General features: G+C 51.3%; 11 protein-coding genes across 11 annotated transcripts; 6 read left to right on the top strand and 5 right to left on the bottom strand.

Annotated features, from left to right (window-relative positions):
* Positions 1-139: 139 nt before the first annotated feature.
* PV05_10324 (uncharacterized protein) lies at positions 140-466 on the bottom strand (the record flags this gene model as incomplete). Its single annotated transcript, XM_013456750.1, has 1 exon — positions 140-466. One exon carries the CDS (start codon positions 464-466, stop codon positions 140-142), a length of 327 nt encoding a protein of 108 aa, XP_013312204.1.
* Positions 467-798: 332 nt separating this feature from the next.
* Positions 799-3,091, bottom strand: PV05_10323 (uncharacterized protein; the record flags this gene model as incomplete). Its single annotated transcript, XM_013456749.1, has 7 exons — positions 799-885; positions 973-1,687; positions 1,742-2,468; positions 2,555-2,606; positions 2,665-2,720; positions 2,790-2,957; positions 2,998-3,091. The coding sequence occupies 7 exons, from the start codon at positions 3,089-3,091 to the stop codon at positions 799-801; spliced, it is 1,899 nt and encodes a 632-aa protein (XP_013312203.1).
* Positions 3,092-3,446: 355 nt separating this feature from the next.
* On the bottom strand, positions 3,447-4,571 carry PV05_10322 (uncharacterized protein; the record flags this gene model as incomplete). The annotated part of the gene is made up of 1 exon (XM_013456748.1): positions 3,447-4,571. One exon carries the CDS (start codon positions 4,569-4,571, stop codon positions 3,447-3,449), a length of 1,125 nt encoding a protein of 374 aa, XP_013312202.1.
* A 525-nt stretch (positions 4,572-5,096) lies between these two features.
* Positions 5,097-7,437, bottom strand: PV05_10321 (uncharacterized protein; the record flags this gene model as incomplete). Its single annotated transcript, XM_013456747.1, has 2 exons — positions 5,097-6,180; positions 6,245-7,437. 2 exons carry the CDS (start codon positions 7,435-7,437, stop codon positions 5,097-5,099), a joined length of 2,277 nt encoding a protein of 758 aa, XP_013312201.1.
* A 1,102-nt stretch (positions 7,438-8,539) lies between these two features.
* On the top strand, positions 8,540-11,001 carry PV05_10320 (uncharacterized protein). The gene is made up of 2 exons (XM_013456746.1): positions 8,540-10,376; positions 10,452-11,001. Exons 1-2 carry the CDS (start codon positions 8,681-8,683, stop codon positions 10,463-10,465), a joined length of 1,710 nt encoding a protein of 569 aa, XP_013312200.1. The 5' UTR covers positions 8,540-8,680; the 3' UTR covers positions 10,466-11,001.
* On the bottom strand, positions 10,536-11,825 carry PV05_10319 (uncharacterized protein; the record flags this gene model as incomplete). Its single annotated transcript, XM_013456745.1, has 2 exons — positions 10,536-10,950; positions 11,002-11,825. 2 exons carry the CDS (start codon positions 11,823-11,825, stop codon positions 10,536-10,538), a joined length of 1,239 nt encoding a protein of 412 aa, XP_013312199.1.
* Positions 11,826-12,256: 431 nt separating this feature from the next.
* On the top strand, positions 12,257-13,434 carry PV05_10318 (uncharacterized protein; the record flags this gene model as incomplete). The annotated part of the gene is made up of 3 exons (XM_013456744.1): positions 12,257-12,773; positions 12,838-13,195; positions 13,257-13,434. The coding sequence occupies 3 exons, from the start codon at positions 12,257-12,259 to the stop codon at positions 13,432-13,434; spliced, it is 1,053 nt and encodes a 350-aa protein (XP_013312198.1).
* Positions 13,435-14,371: 937 nt separating this feature from the next.
* Positions 14,372-16,051, top strand: PV05_10317 (uncharacterized protein; the record flags this gene model as incomplete). Its single annotated transcript, XM_013456743.1, has 2 exons — positions 14,372-14,514; positions 14,572-16,051. 2 exons carry the CDS (start codon positions 14,372-14,374, stop codon positions 16,049-16,051), a joined length of 1,623 nt encoding a protein of 540 aa, XP_013312197.1.
* Positions 16,052-16,577: 526 nt separating this feature from the next.
* On the top strand, positions 16,578-17,510 carry PV05_10316 (uncharacterized protein; the record flags this gene model as incomplete). Its single annotated transcript, XM_013456742.1, has 4 exons — positions 16,578-16,601; positions 16,657-17,040; positions 17,113-17,257; positions 17,317-17,510. 4 exons carry the CDS (start codon positions 16,578-16,580, stop codon positions 17,508-17,510), a joined length of 747 nt encoding a protein of 248 aa, XP_013312196.1.
* A 981-nt stretch (positions 17,511-18,491) lies between these two features.
* Positions 18,492-20,624, top strand: PV05_10315 (uncharacterized protein; the record flags this gene model as incomplete). The annotated part of the gene is made up of 6 exons (XM_013456741.1): positions 18,492-18,731; positions 18,921-18,970; positions 19,196-19,399; positions 19,452-19,902; positions 19,952-20,072; positions 20,119-20,624. 6 exons carry the CDS (start codon positions 18,492-18,494, stop codon positions 20,622-20,624), a joined length of 1,572 nt encoding a protein of 523 aa, XP_013312195.1.
* A 1,000-nt stretch (positions 20,625-21,624) lies between these two features.
* On the top strand, positions 21,625-22,805 carry PV05_10314 (uncharacterized protein; the record flags this gene model as incomplete). The annotated part of the gene is given in 2 exon segments (XM_013456740.1): positions 21,625-21,909; positions 21,921-22,805. The coding sequence occupies 2 exon segments, from the start codon at positions 21,625-21,627 to the stop codon at positions 22,803-22,805; spliced, it is 1,170 nt and encodes a 389-aa protein (XP_013312194.1).
* Positions 22,806-24,022: the final 1,217 nt, after the last annotated feature.

Genomic DNA, 24,022 nt, shown 5'->3' with positions numbered 1-24,022 from the left:
ACGACAGCATCAATAACGACAGCATCAATAACGACAGCATCAATAGCGACCGCGTTTGAAGAATTTGCCATCCGCCCATTGGCTTCCTGGAATTCTTGCTTCCCGCCGAAAGCTCAATCGAGCTTACGAAAAGTCCTCTTCATCTTCGATTTCGGGTGAGCAGCATGAGCCCCCAAGTTCTGATACTTTTCCAACCTAGACCTTTGATGCTCTTCCAAGAGTCAAGGGTATTCCAGCGATCTCGAACCTTGTCTGGTATACCGGTGCTCAGCTGCGTCGACCGATCTGAAGTATCGTTGAATGCGTTCTCAAGATTCTGAATGGCATCAATATGGTGGCCAACACTTGCCGAGGCGTCGGCAAAATCATCTCTGGCTCCATCTTGGTCTCTGAGAGCTTCGATGGCTCTTTTGGTGACTCTTATACCATTGACAATGTCAGTGGGCGAGATGCCGACGATTGACATGATGGAGCAGACAACTTCTGTGCGATGTCGAGTGTGGACATTGAGGCAGGAGAACTTGACATGTGCAAAGCAAGGAGAATAAAGGTCAGTGGTAAGTGGTAAGGCTGCAGAGAAATCTGTTGAAGGCGGGGCAACCTCGAGGCTGATGGTGAGTGCGCCCCGGCGGACAAGATTCTTGGAAAGAAGAGGACCGCAAGAATCATCAGGTGCTCTAGCATATTATGTAGATGACCGAAAGTTGCAACACTCGACCTTGCACGCTGATCTGTCTTGGCCAGGCGTCCTCGCGTCCTGAGTTGGGCAGTGATGGTAGAAATCTATCCGCCACAGCCTCACACATGGTCAGTCTTCAAGTCTGCGCCTCCGTGGGCGGCTGGCTCAGTCATCTTGATTCGCCCTTCCAACCGGGGTGCGATAGCCTGCACTAGCATGTCAGCAAGCTCTGCACACACCAGTGACACCTCGGACAGCGCATGGAAGAATGTAGGTATTCGTTTCGTACTCACCCTGGTCCAGTCAACCTGCAACTCCTCCTCGCTCATCCTATCGCAGCACTTCGGCTGCCCCGTCAAGCCGGCAAGACGCCTCCATTTCCGCATCACCTTCCTTATGATACTCAACTCACGATCGCTCCACTTGTCTGGTATCTGCACCACCTGGTGATGCCCTTCTTCGTCTTCCGAGTCGTCCAGTGGCGTGGTTGTTGTGAAAGTATCTGCCCGCTTCCTCTTCAGCGAGCTGTCCTCCTCAGCCCTCGCCGGTTCTACGACCGGATGTGCTTCATGCAGGTCTTTCTGAACTCCCTTCCAGTGTCTGTTCAAGCTCTTGCCCCAATGCTTCCATTTGCCCAGAATCTTCAGAGACATAAAATATTGTCGGAGCATCATACTAATCAAGACACCGTTTTCCTCTGAGACAATCTCTTCAGCCTGTCCTCCTTCAGACTGAACTAGCAATGAGTCAAAGCCATCTTTTCCTCGTCCCATGTACCCTCTCGTCACGAGGACATATTTCTTCTCGAGGTCGACTGGTTCACCACCTACCCTGGTCCACTTTATTCGGTGTTGAGGTGGGAGAGAGGGATCGAATTCGAATGATATGTTCGATACTTGGGGAAACCGACCTTCGAGTGCGGGATAAGCGCAAACGGAGTTTTCAAGTGCAGCCAGCAGAGCAGCACCTGTCACGCGAATAACAATGCAGGGATCTTCGAATGGAAAGCTGCCGTCCACGTTAGTAGCGCGTCTGCTTCATTCTCCAGACATTGAAACTTACCAATTCAGAATGTCCTTCAACTTCAGCACACCCGGCGGATAGACCTGATCTCCTCGAATGGTGCCAGCGGCCACCAGGCAGCAGTCTCCGTCATAATGCAACCGCATCAGATCACACACGAAGTTGCCCAAATTCGACTCTTTCAGCCGGACAGTAGTGAATCTTGCATCAAGCGGGGCCGCAGTATAACCCAGCGGCTTTTCTAACTTTCCTTTCAGTGACTCCGAAAGCTCCGCCGTAATCTTCAGCATTTCTGGATCTTCAGGAATCTCTGATACAATGTCTCGTCTGATAATGTGGAAGTCCCACTTCTTGTCCTCACTTGGCCGCCGCCGCGCCTCGATATAACTGAGCTGTTTGAAGTCCGTACCCGACCGTAAGACATGTGTGCTATTTATCAGCGTGTGCGAGTAGTAGTGATCGTGACCCCCAAGTACCAGGTCTATCAACCCACCCGGCGTCTTCTGTGCGAGTTTATTGTCATTAGGCTCCCGCTGATGTGTGATAGCAATGATGATTTCGGCCCCTTGCTCACGTAGACCTGGTACAAGTTCTGCCGCGGTAGCCGAGACAGATTTGTAGATCAAGTTCGGTGGTAACGAGTTAATGGTGTCCAACCACTCGCGCTCGACGAGGCCGATGAGGCCGATTTTGATCCCGTTCGAAGAAGTAATGATGACTGTTTTCTTCGCGTTGCCGAGAGGGACGTCATCACCTAACTGAGGATCTGTGGAAATCAGTTAGCGACCATCATCTTGTGAGTAGAAGAGATATCAAGACCAAGGACATTCGCCAGTAGCCACGGAAATTTACATCGTGAGGCTAGGCTCCGAAATTGTTTGACGCCAAAGTCGAGGTCATGATTCTGTACAACACCGTCAGCAACTCCATCTGCAGTTCAGTATTGTTCTTGAGTGACTGACTCCTACGCAAGCGGCATCGGTCCCTATTAGATTGAGGACAGGCACCATATGACTGCCTGTCCCATGTTAACGCCTCCCTTCCCACGTTGCAGGGTGCGCAGGACTTTGCTTCGGGTTGAGCGTACCTTTCGTAACACTGCTTTCCAAGCTGGGATTGAAGGCGTCTCCAGAAAACAAAGTGGCGAGCTTCGACTGTCCTGAGAATTGAGTGTCATTGCGATAATAGTTGCAGACTGTCTGAAACCGGGCAGCGCCGCCTACTGGTTCGGCCGAAGAGGCGTCGAGGTGGTAAACTGCAAAGCAAGACCGTTAGAACAGAGCTTTGCAACGTACAATCGGGATGAGGGATACCATCGTTGTAATGTAAGATCCGAAGGTCAGGCGGCGTAGTTGTGTCGCCAGCGGTGTAAGTGACCGCACCTTCCATTTTTTCTAGAAGATCATACCATCAACATCTCAGAGACGAACAACATAGAGCTTCGATCCAGACAAGGCAATCAGAGAAAAGGCGTAATTCAAGAATAAGATCTGTCGCGTGCCTGATGTCGACTTTTGAGAATCATGTGGAAACAAGGTTGCTGACAAGAATCCAACACAATGTACCCTTTACGATCGGCTATACTTGCCTCTCTCACTGCTCTCGGCTAGGCATCTATTTCTGACAAGCATTATGAAAGCTGGGGAGGGCAAACCGCCCGAGTACTTCTTGACTCCTTCATGATAACTAACAGGTAGTATGTGAAGTTCACTCCGCTGCCTTCAGAGACGTCGACCTCTAGCTCTCACGGCTCAATCATGACTGTCCTACCAATCCCTGTCCACTCCGCCGCCGCGTCAAGCGCTTCCTTCCACTGCTCCATCTTAAACACCTTGGGATCGACGAGATCCTTTCCCCTCGGAAACAAGCCTCGCTCCAACATCTTCACAAACAGCACCATGTCATCCCTCTCATACATCAGCTTCCCCTTCAACGTAATGTTCAGGGCCATGACATTCCAATTGATCACATCTTCGACATAGCCCATCATGCTGCACCGGCCCTGCCGACGCAACGAGCGAATCGCACTCTTCAGGTGCTTCGACTTGCATGCAAATGGAGGTGTCAAGTCGATGACGGCATCGATGGTCCCGAGAGCCTGCAGTGCGGCGACATCGGTCTCATAGTTGCCTGTCATCTTGACAGTCTCGATATTGGCGGCTGCGCCCGGCGTCCCTTTCTTGACATGCTCCTTCAACCTGGCCAGCTCCTTTTCATTCCTCCCCATGGCAATGACCCTCGCCCCCATTGTGACGGCGACTTGAACGCCCGCACCACCAAACCCTCCGGTCGCTGGACACACCACGATCGTCTCACCGGGCTCGAGGCGGATGTCTCGAAGCCCGCCGAACGGCACCAACAAGTACATCATGTACATCAACTCGCGAATGGTGTATCCCAGCTCCCGACACAGCCGGTTTTCATCTAGCCGGATACAATTCTCCAGTGGAACCTTCATATACTCGGCGAACGCCCCGTCACGCCAGACATCGTTGCTCAGTTTGTGACTCCCCTCGTCCATACCCTCATGGATGGCCGTGAGAAAGAGCGAGTCCGGGTTGTCTCGTGCGTGGATCACACAGTCCATCCAGACGAGTTGTCCAGGTTCCAAGACCACGGCATCTTCACCTACAGCGGCGATGCGGGCAATGGCACTCAATCCCCCGACGATGGGCTTGGGGAAATCATAGTGTCGCTCCCCATTGTAGATCTCGCGATGGTACGAGATCACTCCGGCTTCGAGGATGCGTACGACAGCGCTACCGGGGCCGGGTTGCGGAGTTGGCACGGTCTTCACCGAGAACCCTCCTTCGAGGGTTTCGAGGACGAGGGCCCGGTGATGGGTGGGCAGAGCTGATGATGATGCCATGATTGGTCAGGGGTGTAGACAGAGATGATGGGAAAGTGAAATGTATTTTGCTTATAGAATAAAATGAGAGGTTCTCCTGAGTTGAAAGGCTGGTTTCCCATGGCTTTATATACATAACATATACCGACACAGAATGACCGCAACGTGCTGGAAGCGGGCGCGGGTCTTACGACCGACACCCGCTCCGCGCAACTCGGTCTGGATTGCGGGTTTCGGACTTGTGTCAAACCTTGAATACCTACCTTACCTAGGGATTTTACAGCCCGTTCCCTCAAGCAGCTTAAGATAAGTTTCCAGAAGGTCTGTAATGCTTCCCAGGGGTGAAGTAGGCAATGTGGTGCGCGGACCCGTGGAATACTACTCCCGAAGTCGTCAAGTCCAGAATAGTTCTAGGGGCGGTGGTAAGGGCAACGCTCTGAGGGATTTCAGGATTCGGGAGAGGAGTGGATACTCTGTACTACATCGGTCGTAGACGATAGTATGGCATTGTAGCTTGACGCTGGTGGTATCTTCTATCCCCCACCCTTAAACTTGAGGAGGCACCGCTATGCCATCCATATCAAATTCAGCGGGAAGGAAGAAGAGGTCGTCCAAGTTGAAGTTGGAGCCAAGGGAGAAGTTCTCTGGATCGAAGTCATCCAGGTCGAAGTCCTCGGACATCCCGCCGTTTCCTCCAGACTCTATGTCGACCCCTTCAGCAGTTGCCCGCCCTTGAATAGTAGCATAGGAAGTCTCCAGGCTCTCCTTCGCGCTTTGAGCCAACTGCTGCATGGAGGAAGAATTCTCGCCTGCTACTTCTGTCTGGCGCATAGCTATACTCAACTTCATGTGTAGCTTAACATTCGTCTCTCCAAGTCGAATCCGTTCGGCAGACTGCCGAAGCGCCTCTCTCAACGCTTCCATCAACATCTTTCTATATCCAGAAGGTTTCTGTGAGGGCGAATTGTACTCCACCGGCCCTTGCTCTTCAACTTCCATGAGTAACTCCGACGCCACGGCCAGGGACGCGTGGATCATGCGGTTCTTGAATATCCCGGCCCCGACTAGCACGAGATGCGCGAACTCGGCGTTCTTGGGGACCGGAGAGAGTAAGGCCATGGCGGCGTCGAGGCTCATCTTTCTGGAGAAATAATGTAGTGGATTAATTCGGGCTCGGCCAGCAAGGGGGCGATGAAGATGAAGTAGAAAGCGCCGGAGAAGGAGGTCTGCAAGGTTGCCGTGGAAGGAGGCGATGTCCGAGCTATTAGGTCTGAGGATATTGGCAACGCAGATTCGGCAGGTGCTGGTAATTGAGGTGGTTAGAGCGACGAGTTCGTTGTACGACATTTCTGACTGGGCGGATGTTATACCGTTCATGCGACGGGCGACTTCCAGCCTTGGGCGGAGCGATTGGAATAAGAGACGCTGGAGGGATGAGTCCGTTATCGTTGTTGTGGGATGCTCCTGGAGTGTCTCCGTCTGTTCATCAACGTCCTTGTCATTGACGTTGGAAGGAGCCTCCGTGTCAAAGTCATCTAATGAAAGGATTGGTGGCACTCCAGCATCTAAGGCGGCTTGGACGTTCAGCTCTAAGATGGTGGCCCAGAGTCTCCGACGAATCTCGCCTTCACTGATTTAGAAAACATTGCAGTCAGTCATGAGGATCTATGCTGATCAACTTCACCAAAACTTACAGAATACCCATCTTCTTGAAATGCTTCGGATCACGGTGTAGACCCATCTGCATTGCCGTCCGAACGACTGTCCCCATCGATATCCAAACGATATCTCCCCCGACGGCAAGAGCCTGCCGAGCCAGTATCAGCAGACACTGCACCTGTAGACTACCGATGCTGATCCGATTCTTTTTCATAGGCCCAGACAGCCAGTCCTGCGCGGCGTATAACCATTGACGCGCCGTTGAGTAGATATCTGTTTTGCCAATGGTATCTTGGTGAATAACAGTTCCAATGGCTGTAACAAGCTGGATCTTGAGTTGAAGGAGAGTGTCGGCTTCCGTAAGGTCGCTCCAATATTTCTCATATTCAATCCAGAAGGATGGAATGTGCAGTATGCGAAACACAGACTCAAAGCGAGTGACATATAAATGTACCATTTGATCAGCGACCTCTTTTGCGATTGATGGATACGCCTGTGGAAATGAGGAGCGCCTGCTTGGTCGAGAAGACTTGATTCTTTTGGAACAGAGTTTGCATTTCTGGAGGAGAGAACCGATCTCCCACTTCAACCGTGCAAGCGCTTCATTGTCGGTAGCATTTCCAATTTCAGAATCCAGGACAGCCGCTGTCTTTTGGAGCTGTTGGATGTTAGCCAAGACTGTCGAGGTATAGGTGGGCGGCCGGCGTGCACGGGGTACCTCAAGAGTGGAATTTGTCCAGTGGCTCTGGCCGAACAATCTGGATTTGTTTAAGGAAATCCTCCCATCCTGTGGAGCAGCTGCGATATTGTCAAGGTTTGTGTTGGTGGTTGCTCCGAGGTCGGAAGACCTCGCAATGCCACGAGAGGGTTGGGCAGTGAGTTGTGCGTCTGGCACACGCCCAGTGAGACGAGATGCATCCGAGGCGGGACTCGGTCCTATCGCAGAAACAGAAGCCTGGGGCGGCGTAGCGTAAGGTACATGTACATGTACATTGGGGCCACGTCCAGGAACAACTTGGCTGGTGGAAGCAGGCTCATTCACAGATCGACTGGCTTGAGCTAATCCGTGACCGTAGTGACATTGTTTCTTGGACAGAACGCAATGGCCGCACGGTTCTAGTCGATCACATTTTACTTTCCTCCGTCTGCATTCCCGGCAGGATCGGGAGGGCCGACATCGTCTCCTTGAATTTGGCCGGACACCGTCATTCACTGAGGAAGGAACCATGAGACCGAAGAGACAGGAGAGTTGTCAGTGTATCACGAGTGCACGCTTGTGTCAACTGCAGGTGCAAGTGATTGAGTATGTTACATAGAGTCCCGAAGCCGACTGCATGGAAATACCGAGTAGTTGTCGTCTTATGGACTTATGGAAGTGGAATCGTTATCTCCGCCTGGACTACGGACTAACCATTCGTGCCTTTCTGCTGAGGGGATGATGGCCTTATCGCTAGAAGAGGGGGGTTTGGACTGGTGGTGCACCTGGAACTGCACGAGGGCCTTCGAGGTGGCTTTGAAGCTCGCTAACTTCCTCCTCGTCACCACATTTCTCAACTTTTGACCATCTTGGACTAAAGCGACAACGACCTTGAGACAAAGTCGTGACCATAGCAGCCGAAGACAGAGTCACAGTGTCCGAATCCCTTATCAGTTTGCCCAAATCGTCGTACGCCATTTCAATGCCCGGAGCCGTCACCCGGATTCATCGTCCCGAGTCACCCAGGACTGCAAACACCAACGGCGAGCCTAGGCAGGGTGGCTCCATATCGAAACGCAGACAACCCAAAAGTCGTACCGGTACGCTGAGCCCTCTTTTGAAGCTGTCACTCATTGTTGAGACCTCACATTTCTGGAATTGCATGCTAATGTATGCTCCGGGTATCAGGCTGCAACACGTGCAAGGCCAGGCGTATGAAATGTGATGGTGCGTGCCTGATCTCCATTCTTCGCCTACAACCTTCTTCGCTCCAGGCAGAAAGATGCGAACAAGGTGCTGACGACTTTCGTCAGAAGCCAAGCCTTTCTGCTCGCAATGCGCAGACCGCGGCGTCGAATGCGCCGGCTATGCCAGGGATCTGAAGTGGAAGTTGATCGGAGAGCAGCCCAAGGAAGGCAGAGGGCTTGAAAGTATGTTGATTCTATATAACCGCCAGGCCAGTGGCCAATATCATGAAGACAGTATTACTGACTAGATCCCAGAAAAGCGGTCTCAAACTTCGGGTGGGATCCCGACTAAGGGAATACCTCCAGCCCTCTACAAAAATGCTATCCCACATGATCGAGTTACAACATGGCCTTTGCAATCTGATACGATCTTGACGGTGGAGATCGCCCAGTCCAACAGTGCATCATCGACGCAGGCTCGCTCAGAGCATGTCTGGCCTTCATTGCTGCATGACCAATTATTCGACTTTACGGACGTCGAGTTCGATACTGGCTTCTTCATAGATGATGGCAACATCGACTTCACCATGCCTACCAACTTGGATTCTCTTGCCAATACTCCATCAGGCCAGCTGTCAGAAGATGTCCGCAATCATGTGCTCTCCTCGACCGGTGCGCCAAATATCGACTTGCAGGAGCAAAAGCCGCCAGATTTCCCGGACTTGATTTCCTCTCCAATGAACCCACAGCAAGCCTTTGGAGACATCGCGAATGAAGCAGGTAACGTACCGCAGTCATCTGAGGGCCTGCAAGGCGCAACTGCTTCTTCTCCAGGCCAGCCGAACCAGCGAGCTCATGAATCCGGAAACCAGAATGTCCTTCACAAGCACCCTTCCGCGGTGTCGGACACACCGGAGACGGTGAAGCGTCTTTTTGACAGTCATCTCTGTGATGTCCTGTCCATCAAGGACGATAAAACCACGAACCCATGGCGAGTCCATGTTTGGCCAGTGGCCGACGGTTGTCCAGCCCTATACCATGCTCTTGCAGCAATGACATATTTATATACGAGCAATACGCTGCCGCAGTACCATGAGAGTGGCTTGGAGCACTATCAAGCCAGCCTGAAGGCCGTCGCACAGGGCGAAGACAGAACCAAGATGTCTCTCGAAGCCTCTTTGGCTGTTAGATTGGCTCTTGGCTTCGCTGAATCTTGGGACGCCCAGCAAACTCACTTTGGGATTGAGCACGTCAGAATTGCAGGGCATCTTGTTCGAACGGCATTCAAAGAACAACAGGCTACGAGTCTAGATGGTAAGGAGCTGGACCGTCTGAGCTTCCTCGCACGCGCCTGGATGTACAAGGATGTTATGATCCGCCTGACAGCGTCATATGAAGGCGAGTCTGTTGATTTGGAGTCTGTAACAGGCTATATCCAGTTCGACCTGTTGCCACTGGAACAGCAGCTCGATCCACTTATGGGCTGTGCAATCACACTGTTTCCATTGATCGGGCGTTTAGGCGACATTATCAGATCCGTTCGACGGAGAACCGAAAAGCACAACTCTCCGTTCGTGATCTCTAGAGGGGCAGAACTACGGCTGGCTATCGAAGGCTGGAGCCCCTCCTTTGATCCTGATCGGTCAGGTGGTCTTACGTCCCATACCTCCGATGTCATCCAGACGGCCGAGGCATATCGCTGGACGGCGCTGCTGCTCCTTCGGCAGGCCGTGCCGGAGCTTCCATGGGTTCACTCAATTTGGGAACTTGCTGAGAAAGTTTCAATCTACCTTGCAACCACCCCTGTTACCTCCCGAACAATGATCGTACAGACTTTCCCTCTGATGGCAATAGCTGGCGAAGCCTTTGATCAAGAAGATCGAAACTGGGTGCGTCAGAGATGGGATGCCATGGCCAAGCGGATGCCCCTTGCGAGATTGGACAAATGCAAGAGAGTGACTGAGGAAGTATGGAGGAGGAGGGATACGTTCGAAGCCAAATGCGGAGCATGTCCTAGCTGTGGTGCTTACCGGCTCAGTTCGTCGGGAGTCAGCCCTCCCATGGATCCCATGGCGACCAATGCATCGGCGCATTCCATAGAGGGAGGAAGCCGTCGCTGCCGATGCAGTGTGGCGACCAGAATCACGGCGCCAATGTCGAATTTTCCAGACTCCTTGGCTTTCAAGAAGGGAATTGACAACATCACAAGGGCAGGGGATCTGCATTACACAGTGAGAGGGGACCTGCATTGGCTGGGAGTCATGAAAGATTGGAACTGGGAAGGTGAGTGTTTTCGACTTTTCTTCATTCACGGTCCATACCGCCATTCAAGTGAACTATAATACTGACCAACTACAGTAATGCTTGTGTGAAGTGGGAGACTTACTCTGGATCCAAAGTGCTCGAGGCATGAAAAGAATGTGAAAGCCAACACTGTATCTCTCACCACGCCAGACCTCTTTGATGTGGTTGGCAACTCAGACCGGAGCAAAGCTCCACATCCTCCTTGCTCACAACGGCATCATCAGGCAGGTTCTGCTGAGCAGGCCATATCTCTTGCTTCGCGGCCTTCTCCCGTTCCACGTGGTCCCAGATTGCCTCGCGTGCGCGCTGCTGGAAGTACAGAGGGCCTCTCTCCAGTCTCGGATGCATCTGACCATTCACGAACACGCCCGCGTTAAGGTTCTTCTGCGAGAGTTCGCAGAGCATTTTGTCCTCAGACACCACTTTGGCATATAGCTTGTGGATACGTTGGAAGTCCTCTTCGGATGAGTTCTTGTTTCGGTAGATCTGATAGTGCATTGATGAGCTCTTTGGTCCGTTGGGCAGGAAGCGCTGAAGCATGATGAAGTGTGGCCTATGAGTCTTGTCAGCAACCTGCTTTCCAGTCCTGGATGGCGCCATTTACAGAACTGAAATGGAAACATTGGGGAAAAAGTAAGTGCTGGCAATGGCCATGCCAAGCTTCTTCTGCTCCTCCGTGGGTACAGACTGATGCTTGATGTATCCGTCGACGCCGGAAACATGGTGCGTCTCGATATCTGCTAGCGTGGGTATATCTGGATGGGCGGTGGGACAGTGATAGCACTCGTTGAAATTGTCGGCCAGGATCTTCCAATTGTATGCACCGTCCAGTTTGTACTCATGGTCGAGGACGTAATCGTCAAAGTTGTAGACGTTATAGCGCTCTTGCGTGTCGACCCCGTTGAAGTCCTCCTCCCACTGTATTTCCGGAGTCTCCTTGCTGTCAAGATTGACCCAGACGAACCCGCAGGCATCGACACGTACATGGATAGGAAACAAGCCGTTCTGTGACTTATCAAAGCCTTCAAGTTCGTCGTACTTTGGTGCCTTTGCGAGTTTGCCATCGAGACCATATGACCAGCCATGATACTTGCATGCAAAGACCTTGGTTGATCCCTCTTGCCCTTGCACAACGGGGAATGCGCGGTGACGACAAACATTGTGGAATCCATTAATTTGTCCCTTTCGATCCCGGCACAGGACAAACTCATAGCCGGCAATGTCGAATTTCAGGTAGTCCCCTCCTTGGCTGAGTCTCGACTTATGCGTGATGAGCATCCATCGTCTGGAGAAGATCGCTCGTCTCTCGAGCTGGTACATGTCTTCAGACGTGTACCAGCTCGCTGGCAGGGCCCTGACTGGGCTTTTCGAGCTGGGCTTGGCTACTGGCGCGGAGCCTCCGAAACCAAGATAGTTGAGGATAGCCATCTTAGAAGGTGTCTGTTTGATCAGAAGAGACTGCGCGAAGTGAGCTTGAGAGACTCGGATCGTTTCAGGTCCTTGGTGATGACTGAAGGTGAAAGCTGAGACTAGGGCACGTTATTTATCTTTCCTATATTCCACGGGATCACCATAACACATGGCCATGTTAGGTCCGCAGGATGGCATGACCCCTCGGTCGTCTGCGGCGTTTGCGCTGCATTTTGCATGACCTGCCTCCAAAAGTGATTCCTGGTGAAAAACTGCCCGATCGAGAAGTGCTCTAATTGTCGATCGTGCAAAGTGTCGCAATACATGGTTCAGGATGATGTGGTTGGCGGGTTGGGACTTTTTGGCCTAATTGGGTAAGCAGGCCAAATCCCCAGCAGAAGGACATGGCGGTTTCGCCTCTCTCCCATGAATTCATCCAAGGAGCAATCATGGCCCATGTCCAGGTCACAACCCGCCGGGTCTATCGGCGGACAGATGACTACACCCCGAATAAATCGAGGGTGAAGCTCGTGACTGAAGATCTACCGCTTCCACTCGCTGCGACCTCGGTGCTGATCAAGGTGCATGCCGTCTCTCTCAATTACCGAGACGCCAATATCGCCAACGGCGGCAACCCGTGGCCGGTCACGCCACATGGTATACCGTGCAACGATGCGGCTGGGGAGGTCATAGCCGTTGGTGAAGGGGTGAGAACGTTGCAGGTTGGAGACAGGGTCGCGCCCATCATCGACACCGAGAACTTGACTGGCCGAGAATCAAAAAGGTCTTGGTTAGCAGCCGACGAGGACGGAGTTCTGGCCGACTATCTGGTCTTCAGTGAAGAGAAACTGACGAGGTTGCCGAAGCATCTTGACTGGGTGCAAGCCTGCCTGATTCCCTGCGCCGGAGTGACTGCGTGGACTTCTCTGCTAGGGATTGGTATTGGAAAGAGCGTCTTGATCCAAGGTACGAGCACATATATATGCACAGCTTGTAGCGGCAGAAGCCCACTAACAAGCTGCGGAAACAGGCACCGGCGGCGTTGCCATGATCGCACTAAAACTTGCTCGAACGGCCGGACTCAAGGTGATTCTAAGCTCTTCGAGTGACGCCAAACTAGAGAGGATGAGGAAGCAGTTCTCAAACCCGCCGCTTCTCACCGTCAACTATGCGACGAACCCCCAGTGGCACGAAGAGGTCCTGAAACTTACCGATGGCACAGGCGTTGATCTAGTTGTCGAAATTGGCGGCACTCAAACCTTGGTGAAGAGCATGAAATGTACGCGGCGAGGCGGGACCATCAGCCAAGTCGGGTACCTGAGCAAGCAGAACCTCGATGACCTGGCGGAGTTTATTCCCCTTCTCATCGATCGCAGAATCATCTTAAGGTAGGGATTCTGTCTCGTCTCAGTGTTGCAAAACCCGTTTGACGGCTAATCCAAAACTCAGGGGAATCAATGCCGGATCGAGACTCGAGCAGGAGGATCTTTGCGCTGCTTTGTCAGCGACGCAAATGCGCTTCGACGACATTATCGACAAGGTCTATGATTTCTCTCAGGCTGACGAGGCAATTGAAGATATCTGGCAAGGTAGACAAGTTGGGAAGCTCGTGATTCAAATAAGATGACAAGAGTTTGCATCCAGGTCTGCCAGTTGATACGGAGTATTCCAGATCGAGTTCGCGAACAGGTCCGACTCATACCTTCTCGCCCTTACCCTTCACCGTATTCCACGTGATTGACCTACCGCGAATCATACCCGCTGCAACTGCTGCTGCTGCTGGAGGATTTAGGATACATCAAAAGTCTGAGAACTTTCGTTTGCCATGATGATTTTCCTCCTACACAGGGAACATGGCTGCTGTTAGCGGTGCAGCAGCCCCTTTTGCCCTACGTGCGCAGTCTTTCACGTCCCGCATCGTAACACACAATCCCACGGTCCTGGGCTGGATCTCAGGTCCTGAGCCTTTTCAATGGAACGTTGGTGGGTCACTTGTGGTCACTGCGAGATGCAGGAAAGAACTTCTTGTTAGCATGATCCAGGGCGGACCGAACATTGACACAGGTGAGGTAAAGATGGCCATGAATGAATCACCCAAGTATGTGTTTTCTGTAGAGGTGGACGCATGACCCTACGGAGATCGTTGTCCGGGCTTCCTCTTAAGCCGCAATTCCGCTTGGCCTCCCCCAAATGCAAACTTTCAATCCCAAAATGTCTGGGACCTTGGAGTAAGTCGCATATAAGAGGCCTGAGGAGATCTTCTTCAGTAAAAGACAATGGCACCGAATCAATGGCCAAGGACACTAGACAATGCAGGGCTGTTGCTCACAAGTCTGGCATGTCTTCCCCGGGGTTTGATCGACTTGCCTTGGGGTAACTAAGATTCCCAAGACTCAAAAGCTGGATCGCGGGTATCTTTTACCGAAAGATCCCTCGGTGGTTCCAATAACTGAAAGCTCGCAGGTTCCGCCTGAATCTCAGTCGATTACTCACCTCGTGTTTTTCTGTCTTTCAAAAAGAGAATCACAGAATTGTTTCTCCTGCCCTTCATATATACCGCCGCCATGGGTTCTATTGCACAACATCAGACGTTCGACATCATCGTTGTTGGAGCAGGCTTTAGCGGCCTTTACCTACTTCACAAGTTTACTCGGGAAGGCTTCTCGGTACGCCTCTTGGAGGCAGCTCCTCGCCCCGGTGGGACATGGTGCGGGCAATAGCCCTGCCTCTGCCTCCAGACTATATGCTAACGTGTTGTCTCTAGGTACTGGAACTGCTATCCCGGGGCACGTGTCGACACGGAAGTGCCCCAGTATCAGTACACAATTGATGAGACATGGGCCGATTGGAATTGGAAACAACGTTTCCCTGGCAGAGATGAGCTGGTTGACTATTTCGAGCACGTCACTGATGTTTGGGACCTGAAATCGCACATTGACTACAACACACGCGTCAGCGGTGCTCACTGGGATGAGCAATCACTCCAATGGGCGGTCGAGGTCAACGACGACCCAAACCCTCGCTATCGCAGTCAGTTTCTTTGCCTTTGCATAGGGTTCGCTGCGAAGTCCTACACGCCACCATTCAAAGGCTTAGAAAACTTCAGAGGGGATCTTTACCATACTTCACAATGGCCGCAAGATGGTGTAACCCTCGATGGAAAGCGTGTAGGCGTGATTGGGACAGGTGCCTCCGGAGTCCAAGCTATCCAGAATATTGCGAAAGTGGCATCGCACTTGACAGTGTTTCAAAGAACACCGAACACGTCCATTCCCATGACCAATCCGAACTTTGACGATGCCCAAAATCAATACATTCGGGACAACATTCCACGGTGGCGTGAGAAGCAGTTTGCTTCCTACGCTGGTTTCAACTATGATTTCAAGCCAGAAAAAGGGGCTGAGGCTTCGGAAGCGGAGAGATTGAGAACATACGAGGATCTCTGGAGTACCGGCGGTCTACACTTCTGGCTGGGTAACTACTCCGATATGCTCCAGGACAAGAAGGTCAACGACACTGCATATGCGTTCTGGCGCGAGAAGACCCTCCCCCGAATCAAGGACCCAAGGAATGCCGAAATCCTTGCTCCAGAGAAGCCGCCACATCCATTTGGTGCGAAGCGGATCAGCTTGGAGCAAAGCTATTTCGAGGTGTTCAATCAACCAAATGTCGACTTGGTCGATGTCCGCGCACACCCGATCACGGAACTTGTTCCTGAGGGTGTCAAAACAGCGGATGGTGCGGTACATGAACTCGACGTATTGATAATGGCTACTGGCTTTGATTCGATTAGCGGCAGCATGCTTCAACTCGACTTGCGTGGTACCGGTAGGCAGCATATTACCGAAAAATGGGCGAATGGGGTTTACACAAATTTGGGCATGAGCATTCACGGCTTTCCTAACATGTTCTTTGTCTACGGGCCACAAGCACCCACAGCATTTGCCACTGGTCCAATCTCGGCTGAAGTCCAAGGAGCGTGGATCGTCAGATGCATAAAATACTTGGCTCAGAACTCTATCAGAACCATTGAGGCCACAGAGGAAGCTGAAAAGAAGTGGAGAGAGCATGTGAACGTCGAGGGTTTCAAAGGATTGTTTGCCGAGGGCCATAGTTGGTGGTATGGCGAGAATATCCCCGGCAAACCAAGGGAGGCTCTCAATTACATGGCGGGGATGCCAGCATACAAGAGATGTTGTTCAGAAAGCGAGATGCAAGGCTACAGTGGATTTGTTTTGTGTTAGAATATCAATTTCCCGCTTGTCTCAGATGCCAATGTACAGGAGCAGTGTATCGTTCGGCCTTGTCCGTGACTACAGTATGGATCCAGCCAGAACAACGATGACCGAAGGGAAAAGCACGATGTGAATTTCTTCCTCGAGGGGAGCGCGCTGTGCCTCCCAACTGGCAATGAAGATTTGGATCCTAGCGAGACCCTCGGTAAAGGGTTTCGCCTCCTCATATTCGACGCTTGTTGTATCGTTGCTACTACCCCACGGGCCAATGAGCTGCTCCGTGCTGTGCGGGGGCCTACTGGGAATGCATGCCCTCCACTCCCGGAGATCGAAGACCGACGATGTCGCTCAGCTGTATGGTTTCGATCTTGAGTACTCGGTAGGAGGGGAGGCGAGCAATCGCTCCGCACGAGCAGGCCCTGTTATGATGACGAAAGCCACCGAGTCGCTGGCCGTTGACAGCCAATATCTTCTAAGCAATAACGAGTGCGCAAGGAGGTTTTAGGCAAAGCTGGAAGGTAGCGACCAACTGACCATGTCGTCTCTTGCCGGGAAGCGGGTAGGTTGCTACTCGAAGTCTACCATGAGTGATTGAACTGACAACAGGTGCCTAGATTGCCTTGACAGGTGCTGCTAGTGGTATCGGTTTGGCCACAGCTCAGGTTCTGGCAAGCAGGGGGGCAGTATTGTCCTTGTCTGACATCAACGCTGAGGGCCTAGACGCTGCTCTCAAGACATTGGATGGCAAGGGGCATTTCGCGACGGTTCTGGATGTGCGCAATGCTTCAAAGGTGAACGAATGGATGGATGAGACTGTCCGACGACTCGGCGGCCTCGATGGCGCGGCCAATATCGCTGGCGTGGAACGAGAGGGCGGCCGCCATCTTGCTGATTCTCGAGACGAGGATTGGGATTTTGTTATGGGTGTCAACTGCACGGGAGTCTTCTACTGCTTGAGAGCCGAGTTGAACAAGATGTTAGATAAGGGAGGTTCGATCGTATGTTGCATGCACTTGCCCAGTGTTGCGTGCCTTTCATAATTGTCACTACTGACCACCACCCGAATATAGGTCAGCATTTCCAGCGTTGCTGGCTTCATCGGTGTTGCTGACACAGGGATATATAATGCCTCCAAACACGCGGTGAGAGGATTGACAAGGACCGCCGCAAGAGAGTACGGCTCTCACAATATCAGGGTGAATGCTGTGGCACCAGGTACCGTTCCCCGGTCTGATATTTATCTGGCTGGGTAGTAACTGATTGATCGCGAACAGGGGTTATTCGCACACCAATGGTTGTCAACATGGAGAACACTTTTAGAAATGGGACCGTGGGAACGAGCATGCAAGCCCTCGACCGTCAGGCTGATCCAAAGGAGGTGGCAAATGTGGTTGCGTTTCTTTTGAGCGACGAAGCAAGTTTTGTAACGGGCGCAACCTACAAAGTGGATGGAGGTTGGACTGCCTGAGCTTGAACTAGTCTTCAAAACAGCCTGCCGGTCATGGAAGCCTCTCTAAGTATTCGGACGCTTATATCGAATGGCCAAAAGTCCTTTGGCCAAAGCTGTTGAAGCCTCTTTTTTACCCAGTCTACAATGTTCTAGTGGTATTCGATGACTTTGGAAAGCTGTGGGCACATCGCAAACCCACGCAGCAGGCCAGGAAAGAGGTAGAGATCCACGTCCACCCCAGAATGCTTGAGAGCTTCCGCATAAGCCAATTCTTCATTACGAAGAAGCTCCAGACCTAAGGAAAATCAATAGGCATGTTGGCCCTGTGGAAAGAGTTCCGGGTGACCGGTCAACGGAATATTGAGAATCTGGTCGATAACGCCATGGAACCCTTCGTCTCTGGGTCGTATGGCAAGCATGGCAGCCTGTGAGACGTCAATCAAACGGGGTTTTAGTGATGAAGGCTCGCCATAGTCCATACTTGATTACCCCCAGCAGATGCACCGCCAAATATGATCCTCCCAGGGTGGATATTCAATTGACTGACATGTTTCTAGCACTAGTTGGATGTGACAACTCAATGGTCCTCTCTCTTCCCACGATATCTGGCATAACATACCCATTTAACGCGTCCCACGAGTCAATCACCGTATAGGGAAATCGATATTCTAGTGTTGATGTCGCTCATCTTGTGGAATCTGCTAGGAGAACATAATAATTTTGCTCCTGATTGAACTAACACGCGCCGTTCACCCTCTGATGTCTCTGGAATCTACCCATGCTTTGACAGTCACTCATCCGAACTCTCTTTCTACGTGGAGACAGTGTGCCTGGATCTTCCTCCAGCAAAATGAAAACAACGGATGCCGGGCATCGAACACCGAACCACCATCCACCCAAGGGACTAGTTGCTATGGGGTCCTAATATCAATTAACTAGCTGACAAGGGGTCTGTATAGGAAACATCTCGAAGCGCTGCCCTCTCAATAATTTGCACTCATGGCGGCCAGCAATGCCACCGTCGCTCAGAGTTCTATCCACACCTTCAGCAACGGAATTCCGAGCCAGACTGCCGACAGCCTGAAGAACGGACACATAGAAGAGGCATTTTCGCGAGTTGCATACCCGTGTAATGGAGGTACCATACATAAGGCGGTAAATTGGATTCCCATCAGAGAAGAAGTACTGTGGAACCGACTCGAAGATTGCGAGTTGTCATTATCGGCGCTGGTTTCAGTGGTAAGAATGGAAAGCAATCGACTGCTACTCCTTGGAACGATTTTGACAAGGTTCCACTTAGGGATAACTCTAGCCAACAAAATCCTGAGGACTTATAAACTCGAGCATATCGTTGATCATGTTATCTATGAGAAGAACGTAATGTCTTCATGGTATCCTATTCTCTCTTTCAGCACTGAATGATATTAGTTCAACAGCCCGACATCGGTGGAACGTGGTATGAAAATAAGTATCCTGGGGTATGTGTTTATCCTTTGTCAAAGTCCTTTGAACAGTGCTGACCACTCCAGCTGATGTGTGACGTACCAGCCGTAAGCAGAATTATCAACAAATTGGAAAGTGGCACTCGCTAACTCCCACTCTCACATCACATATACACTTTGCTGGATCTTCCCAATCCAGGCTGGAGCACTTTGTACGGGTTCTGGTGCTATACAAGGTGGAAGACTAACATGGGGTCTTAGTTATGCCACTGGTGGTGAAATTCAAGATTATCTGGAAAAGATCTGTAACCAGTACAATATTGACAAAAATGTCCACCTGGAATCGAAAGTGATTTCGGCAATATGGGAGGAAGAAAGCGGCACATGGGCTTTGAAGATACAACAAAAAGACAGAATCATTGAAGACCGGTGTAACGTGCTTATCAATGGTTCGGGCGTACTCAAGTAAGTATCGAGTACCGTCACAAGAGCTGCAGGCTGACACTTCTACTCAAAGCGCGTGGTCATGGCCAGATATAACTGGACTTCATGAGTTTCAAGGCCACCTCTGCCCTTCAGCCGACTTCAAAAGTGGCTATGATCTCTCTGGGAAGCGGGTGGCCGTTGTGGGCAATGGTTCCTCGGGGATACAAATAGTGCCCGAGATTCAGAGGGTAGCCTCCAAGGTAGTCAATTTTGCAAGATCGAAAACAGTAAGGCTACCTGCACCAGAAGAGAACAAAGACTGCCTACTAATGCCAAAAGTGGATATCGGCGCCGTTCGTGGAAGATCTGTCGAAAGCCCCTGGCTGCAATCCGTCATGTACGTGTCAAGCAGCCTGTGCCAGGAACATCGAGCTGACGGGTTAGATACACAAGAGGAGAAAGAACGCTTCCGAACGCATCCCGAGGAATTGAAATCATATCGCAAGAGGCTTGCACATGCGTTTAATCACTTGTATGACGCTGTTCGCCCAATGACCCCAGTTGAAAGCTGAGATGCTAACAGATCTACAGCTCATTGAGGGTTCGGCTGCCAATATCGAGGCGACAAGGAGAACAAGGGAGCTCATGTTGGAGAGACTCAAGGGTCGTGAGGCCATAATTGAATCAGTGGTTCCAGATTGGGCTCTTGGATGTCAGTATCCATCTGTAAGACCTTAATGAGATCTAACTCGGTGCAGGTCGACGACTTACACCCGGAAATGGATATCTGGAGGCATTGATGCAAGAAAACACCGAGTTCGTCACCTACAAAGTGATTGAAATTACACCTACAGGGATCAAGACAGCGGAGGAGAAGCATCGTGAATTTGACGCAATCATTTTGGCCACTGGCTTTGACGTTTCCTTCAAGCCCAGATGGATTCAAATAGGCCGGCAAGGCCGGTCGCTCGCCGATGAATGGAGCGAAGATCCCAAGGGGTACTTTTCACTCGCAGTCAGTGGACAGCCTAACTATTTCATCTTCAATGGTCCAGCTGGCCCCTTAGGGCATGGGAGCCTGTCGTCTGCCATAGACTGGACAGCCGACTACATCATCAAATGGTTGGTGAAGATGGCCAAGGAAGATATCAAGTCGGTTCAAGTGTGCCCGTCGACTCTGTCAGTCATGTACTCACTTTACCCAGATCCTGTGATGTCAAGCAAGAGGTTCAAAATGACTGGAACGTGTGGGGGGACGAACTGATGAAGCGGACCGTATGGGCCAGCGGATGCAGGTAGGACGTGTCTTTGATTACGGAGGACCGAAAAGCTGACCATCCCAAGAAGTTGGTATAAAAATGGCAAGGTTCATGGCAGAATCACAGCATTATACCCAGGAAGCATATTGCACTACGTAGGTTCATCTCTCTCTGGAGGAATCTGTGATCCTGACATCCTTCCCAGAAAGATATGATTGAGAACATTCGGGGCGAAGATTTTAATATCAGTTATCATAGCAAGGTATGACTCCTTACCTTCTTCCCTTGACCCAGGCAGACGGCTGGACCTACCATTAGAATCGCTGGAAGTTTTTGGGCAATGGCTTCACCCAGCTCGAAGTTGATGGGGGAGATCTTAGTTACTACCTGCAAAGCTGAGAAGGGTATTAGGGGCTACGTGACGGTGTGCAGGGATTGCCTGGTAGAGTTGTCTTAGAGTAATATTGCGAGATATACTTTTGGTCTCAGCTCGTGCTCCGTGTGAGTCGAAGCCGTGTAAGGTCGCTATGCTCTTATGAGAATCATATGTAGGTCACCAGGTCTAAAACCGAATAGCCCAACTAAATCTACCCTGCCCGTAGTCCGGAGGGTTGAAGACAACTCCGTAGGCTTTCCTGGAGAAAAGCTGATTAGTAGACTGAAGCAACTTGAAGGGTACTTTTGACACCTCTAGCCCTTGGTGCCATCATGCTGCCAACCATGACCACGGTACAGAGTTCCAACCAAAAACTTGCCCGCTCGCCGGTAATCGAAGACCGAGGTCTCCAACGTCCTCTAACCAAAATCCCTTTCCCAGACCTCACCCACCTCACCCACCTCACCCCAACTCCCCGCTTGAATTCCCGAGGATGTCCTCAGTCTGCTTCAAGCCCAGTGACAGCAACGGTGATCTGGTACGAAACTGAGCCGCTTCAGTTCATTGCCACTTGAGGTAGCATTGTCGATCATGAGCAGGCTCCACTGACGCTATAGTTGAATTCAACCATGGAGTCAACCCTGAACAACGCGTCCACAGGTCCAGGGCGTGATATGGGCGCACTGGTTCAACCTGGCAAGATCAAGAAAAGGAAGGACTCTACCAACGGGAATGCGCTTGCCTGCATCTTGTGTAGGTCGAAGAAGATCAAGGTAGGCACTGAGTCAGCTCTAGATGCAAACCTGAGAATGTCGCCTCTGATTGTGACAGTGCGAATTTACGCCCGATGGCTGCCAGAAATGCAAGAAATTGAGCATCCCCTGCGTCTGGCCAAACGAGGACCAGCGGAAGAAGTGCGTCTCAGTTCGTACTCAGCTGGATTTCCATTGACGATGGCAGTCCGTCTTCCAAAGCCCATATCAAGAACCTGCAGGCGCGCATTACACAACTTGAAGCAGCTCTCGAGGCAGCTCGTGCCGGCCAGATCATTTTCTCCTCTCCTCCACCTTCTGATGAAGCTCTCTCGCCAATCGAGCTTCGTGATACCCCTACTCAAGTCTATACTGCCAATACGCACAACAATCTCATTTCTCGATTATGTCAACGACAATCGCAGCTGAACAGCAATGCTGAAGGACAGTATAAGTTCTTTGGCCCAACTTCTAGTTTGCACCTCACTGAAAGTGTTTCATTAACTATCCTTGGAGCATGGGGGGAATCATTGGTCCATGAAGATTTCTGGACCATCGACGATATTGGTCCAGAAACACCAGACCATCTGCTGGACCTGTATTGGGATTATCAGCACACTGTTCTTCAGGTGTTACACAAAGCAACCTTTCTCAAATGCCTGCAGACTCGACAGCCAAAGTACGTCAGCAAAGCCCTCCTCTATTCTATATTTGCTTGCGCGGCACGGATCTCGCCTCGGCCAGCAGTCAAGGCACTGGCTCTCCCAAGAGATGACGATTTGGACGAGGCCCAGCCCAGTCTCATCGCCACGGCCGCGAGGTATCTAGAAGAAGAGTTGAAGAGACCTCAAATTACCACAATCCAGGCCCTCCTCCTCATATCAGTAGTATACTGTGCTCTGGGACGAGACACGAAAGGCTGGCTCTTGACAGGTGATGCTTGCAGGCTAGCAATCGACCTAGGAATCCATAAGACTACGACAACGACATCGGTAAACCTTTCCCCGGAAGACATAAACGCGCGACAGATAACCTTTTGGGGCTGCGTTAGTATTTGACCGCTTTTGGGCTCTTTACCTCGGACGCCCATATTGTCTGAAAACCGACAATCTCGCAGCCCAAACAATAAACTTCTCGAACTATGAAGACCCATGGGAAGCCCGAATGGCCTTCGCATGGGCTATACTCCTGGAGACCATCGGCGACATATGCGAGGCTCTCAATGGGGAAACCTGTCCCGTCGAAAAACTGGAAGATCTGGACAGACGGCTGCGAATGTGGCATGCTCACCTGGATGCATCTCTTCAGTACCACACAGATTGCTCTCCGTCTGTTGCTGTACTGCACATGCAGTACTCGTCCGCGTTGATTCTGTTGCACCAGCCGACGGCTAGGTTTGGGAGTCGGCTTGACGCACCAGAGAGCCGAAGTGCAACCTCCCGGAGACAATGTGTTCACCATGCCACTGAGATTGCACGGTTTCTCCAAGACTACCGGCAAAAGCACGGCGATGCCTCGTCCTTAAGCGGTGTTTCGCTGCACACCATCGCTACGGCTGCGACAACACTCGTGGCGTATGTCTCTGAGAGGAAACCGGCCAATGTCTCGGCCGAGATGCATTCCCTCAAGATCTGTGTCCGCACTCTCGGCGAGTTAGAGACGACTTATTTCGTGGCAAGAAGAGTACGAAAAATCATCCAACTGATCATACGCATATGTCATCTGGAGAGTGACTATCTTGCCAGCCACCACTCAGTGGCACAGGCCCCGTCGAATCAGCACGAGGTTATGACTGGGGACCGATCGAAAAGCAACGACTTTATGAGTGAGCAGATCGAAGCCAATAGTAACCTATTCACGGAAGAGGCCCTGTCTGGATACAGCCCGTTCGCCTTTGATGAATTTCTGCCAATTTCAGCGCATTTTGACATATTTCATACCTTTGATTCGGAGGCGTTGACTGGACAAGATTCTTTCCAATAACGATCTTGAGGACTGTTGTTTAGTTGTCGTGCAGCTTGAAGTCAGCAGCCTGACCTGACTCACGTTGTGTATAATCCAATTGCATGTAGAGAAACGAGGTCAGCTGGAGTCAAGAATATCATGCATCACAACCTAGACTCTAAGAGCTTACAAAAGTCTACCCCAAAGTTCATCAGGAACGGTTGCTAGCAAGGTGGTCAGCCACCTATTTGGTTAGGCAGTACTCGGTGACCAATATCCGAGCCTCCTTGTTCATCCTTGATCTAGATTGTGTCACAAACCACTTCCAACT

The sequence above is a fragment of the Exophiala xenobiotica genome (assembly GCF_000835505.1).
Source record: "Exophiala xenobiotica strain CBS 118157 unplaced genomic scaffold supercont1.6, whole genome shotgun sequence".
Lineage (NCBI taxonomy): Eukaryota > Fungi > Ascomycota > Eurotiomycetes > Chaetothyriales > Herpotrichiellaceae > Exophiala > Exophiala xenobiotica.
The sequence above is the reverse complement of the archived record's forward strand: the minus strand, read 5'-3'. Positions and strand labels throughout refer to the sequence as shown.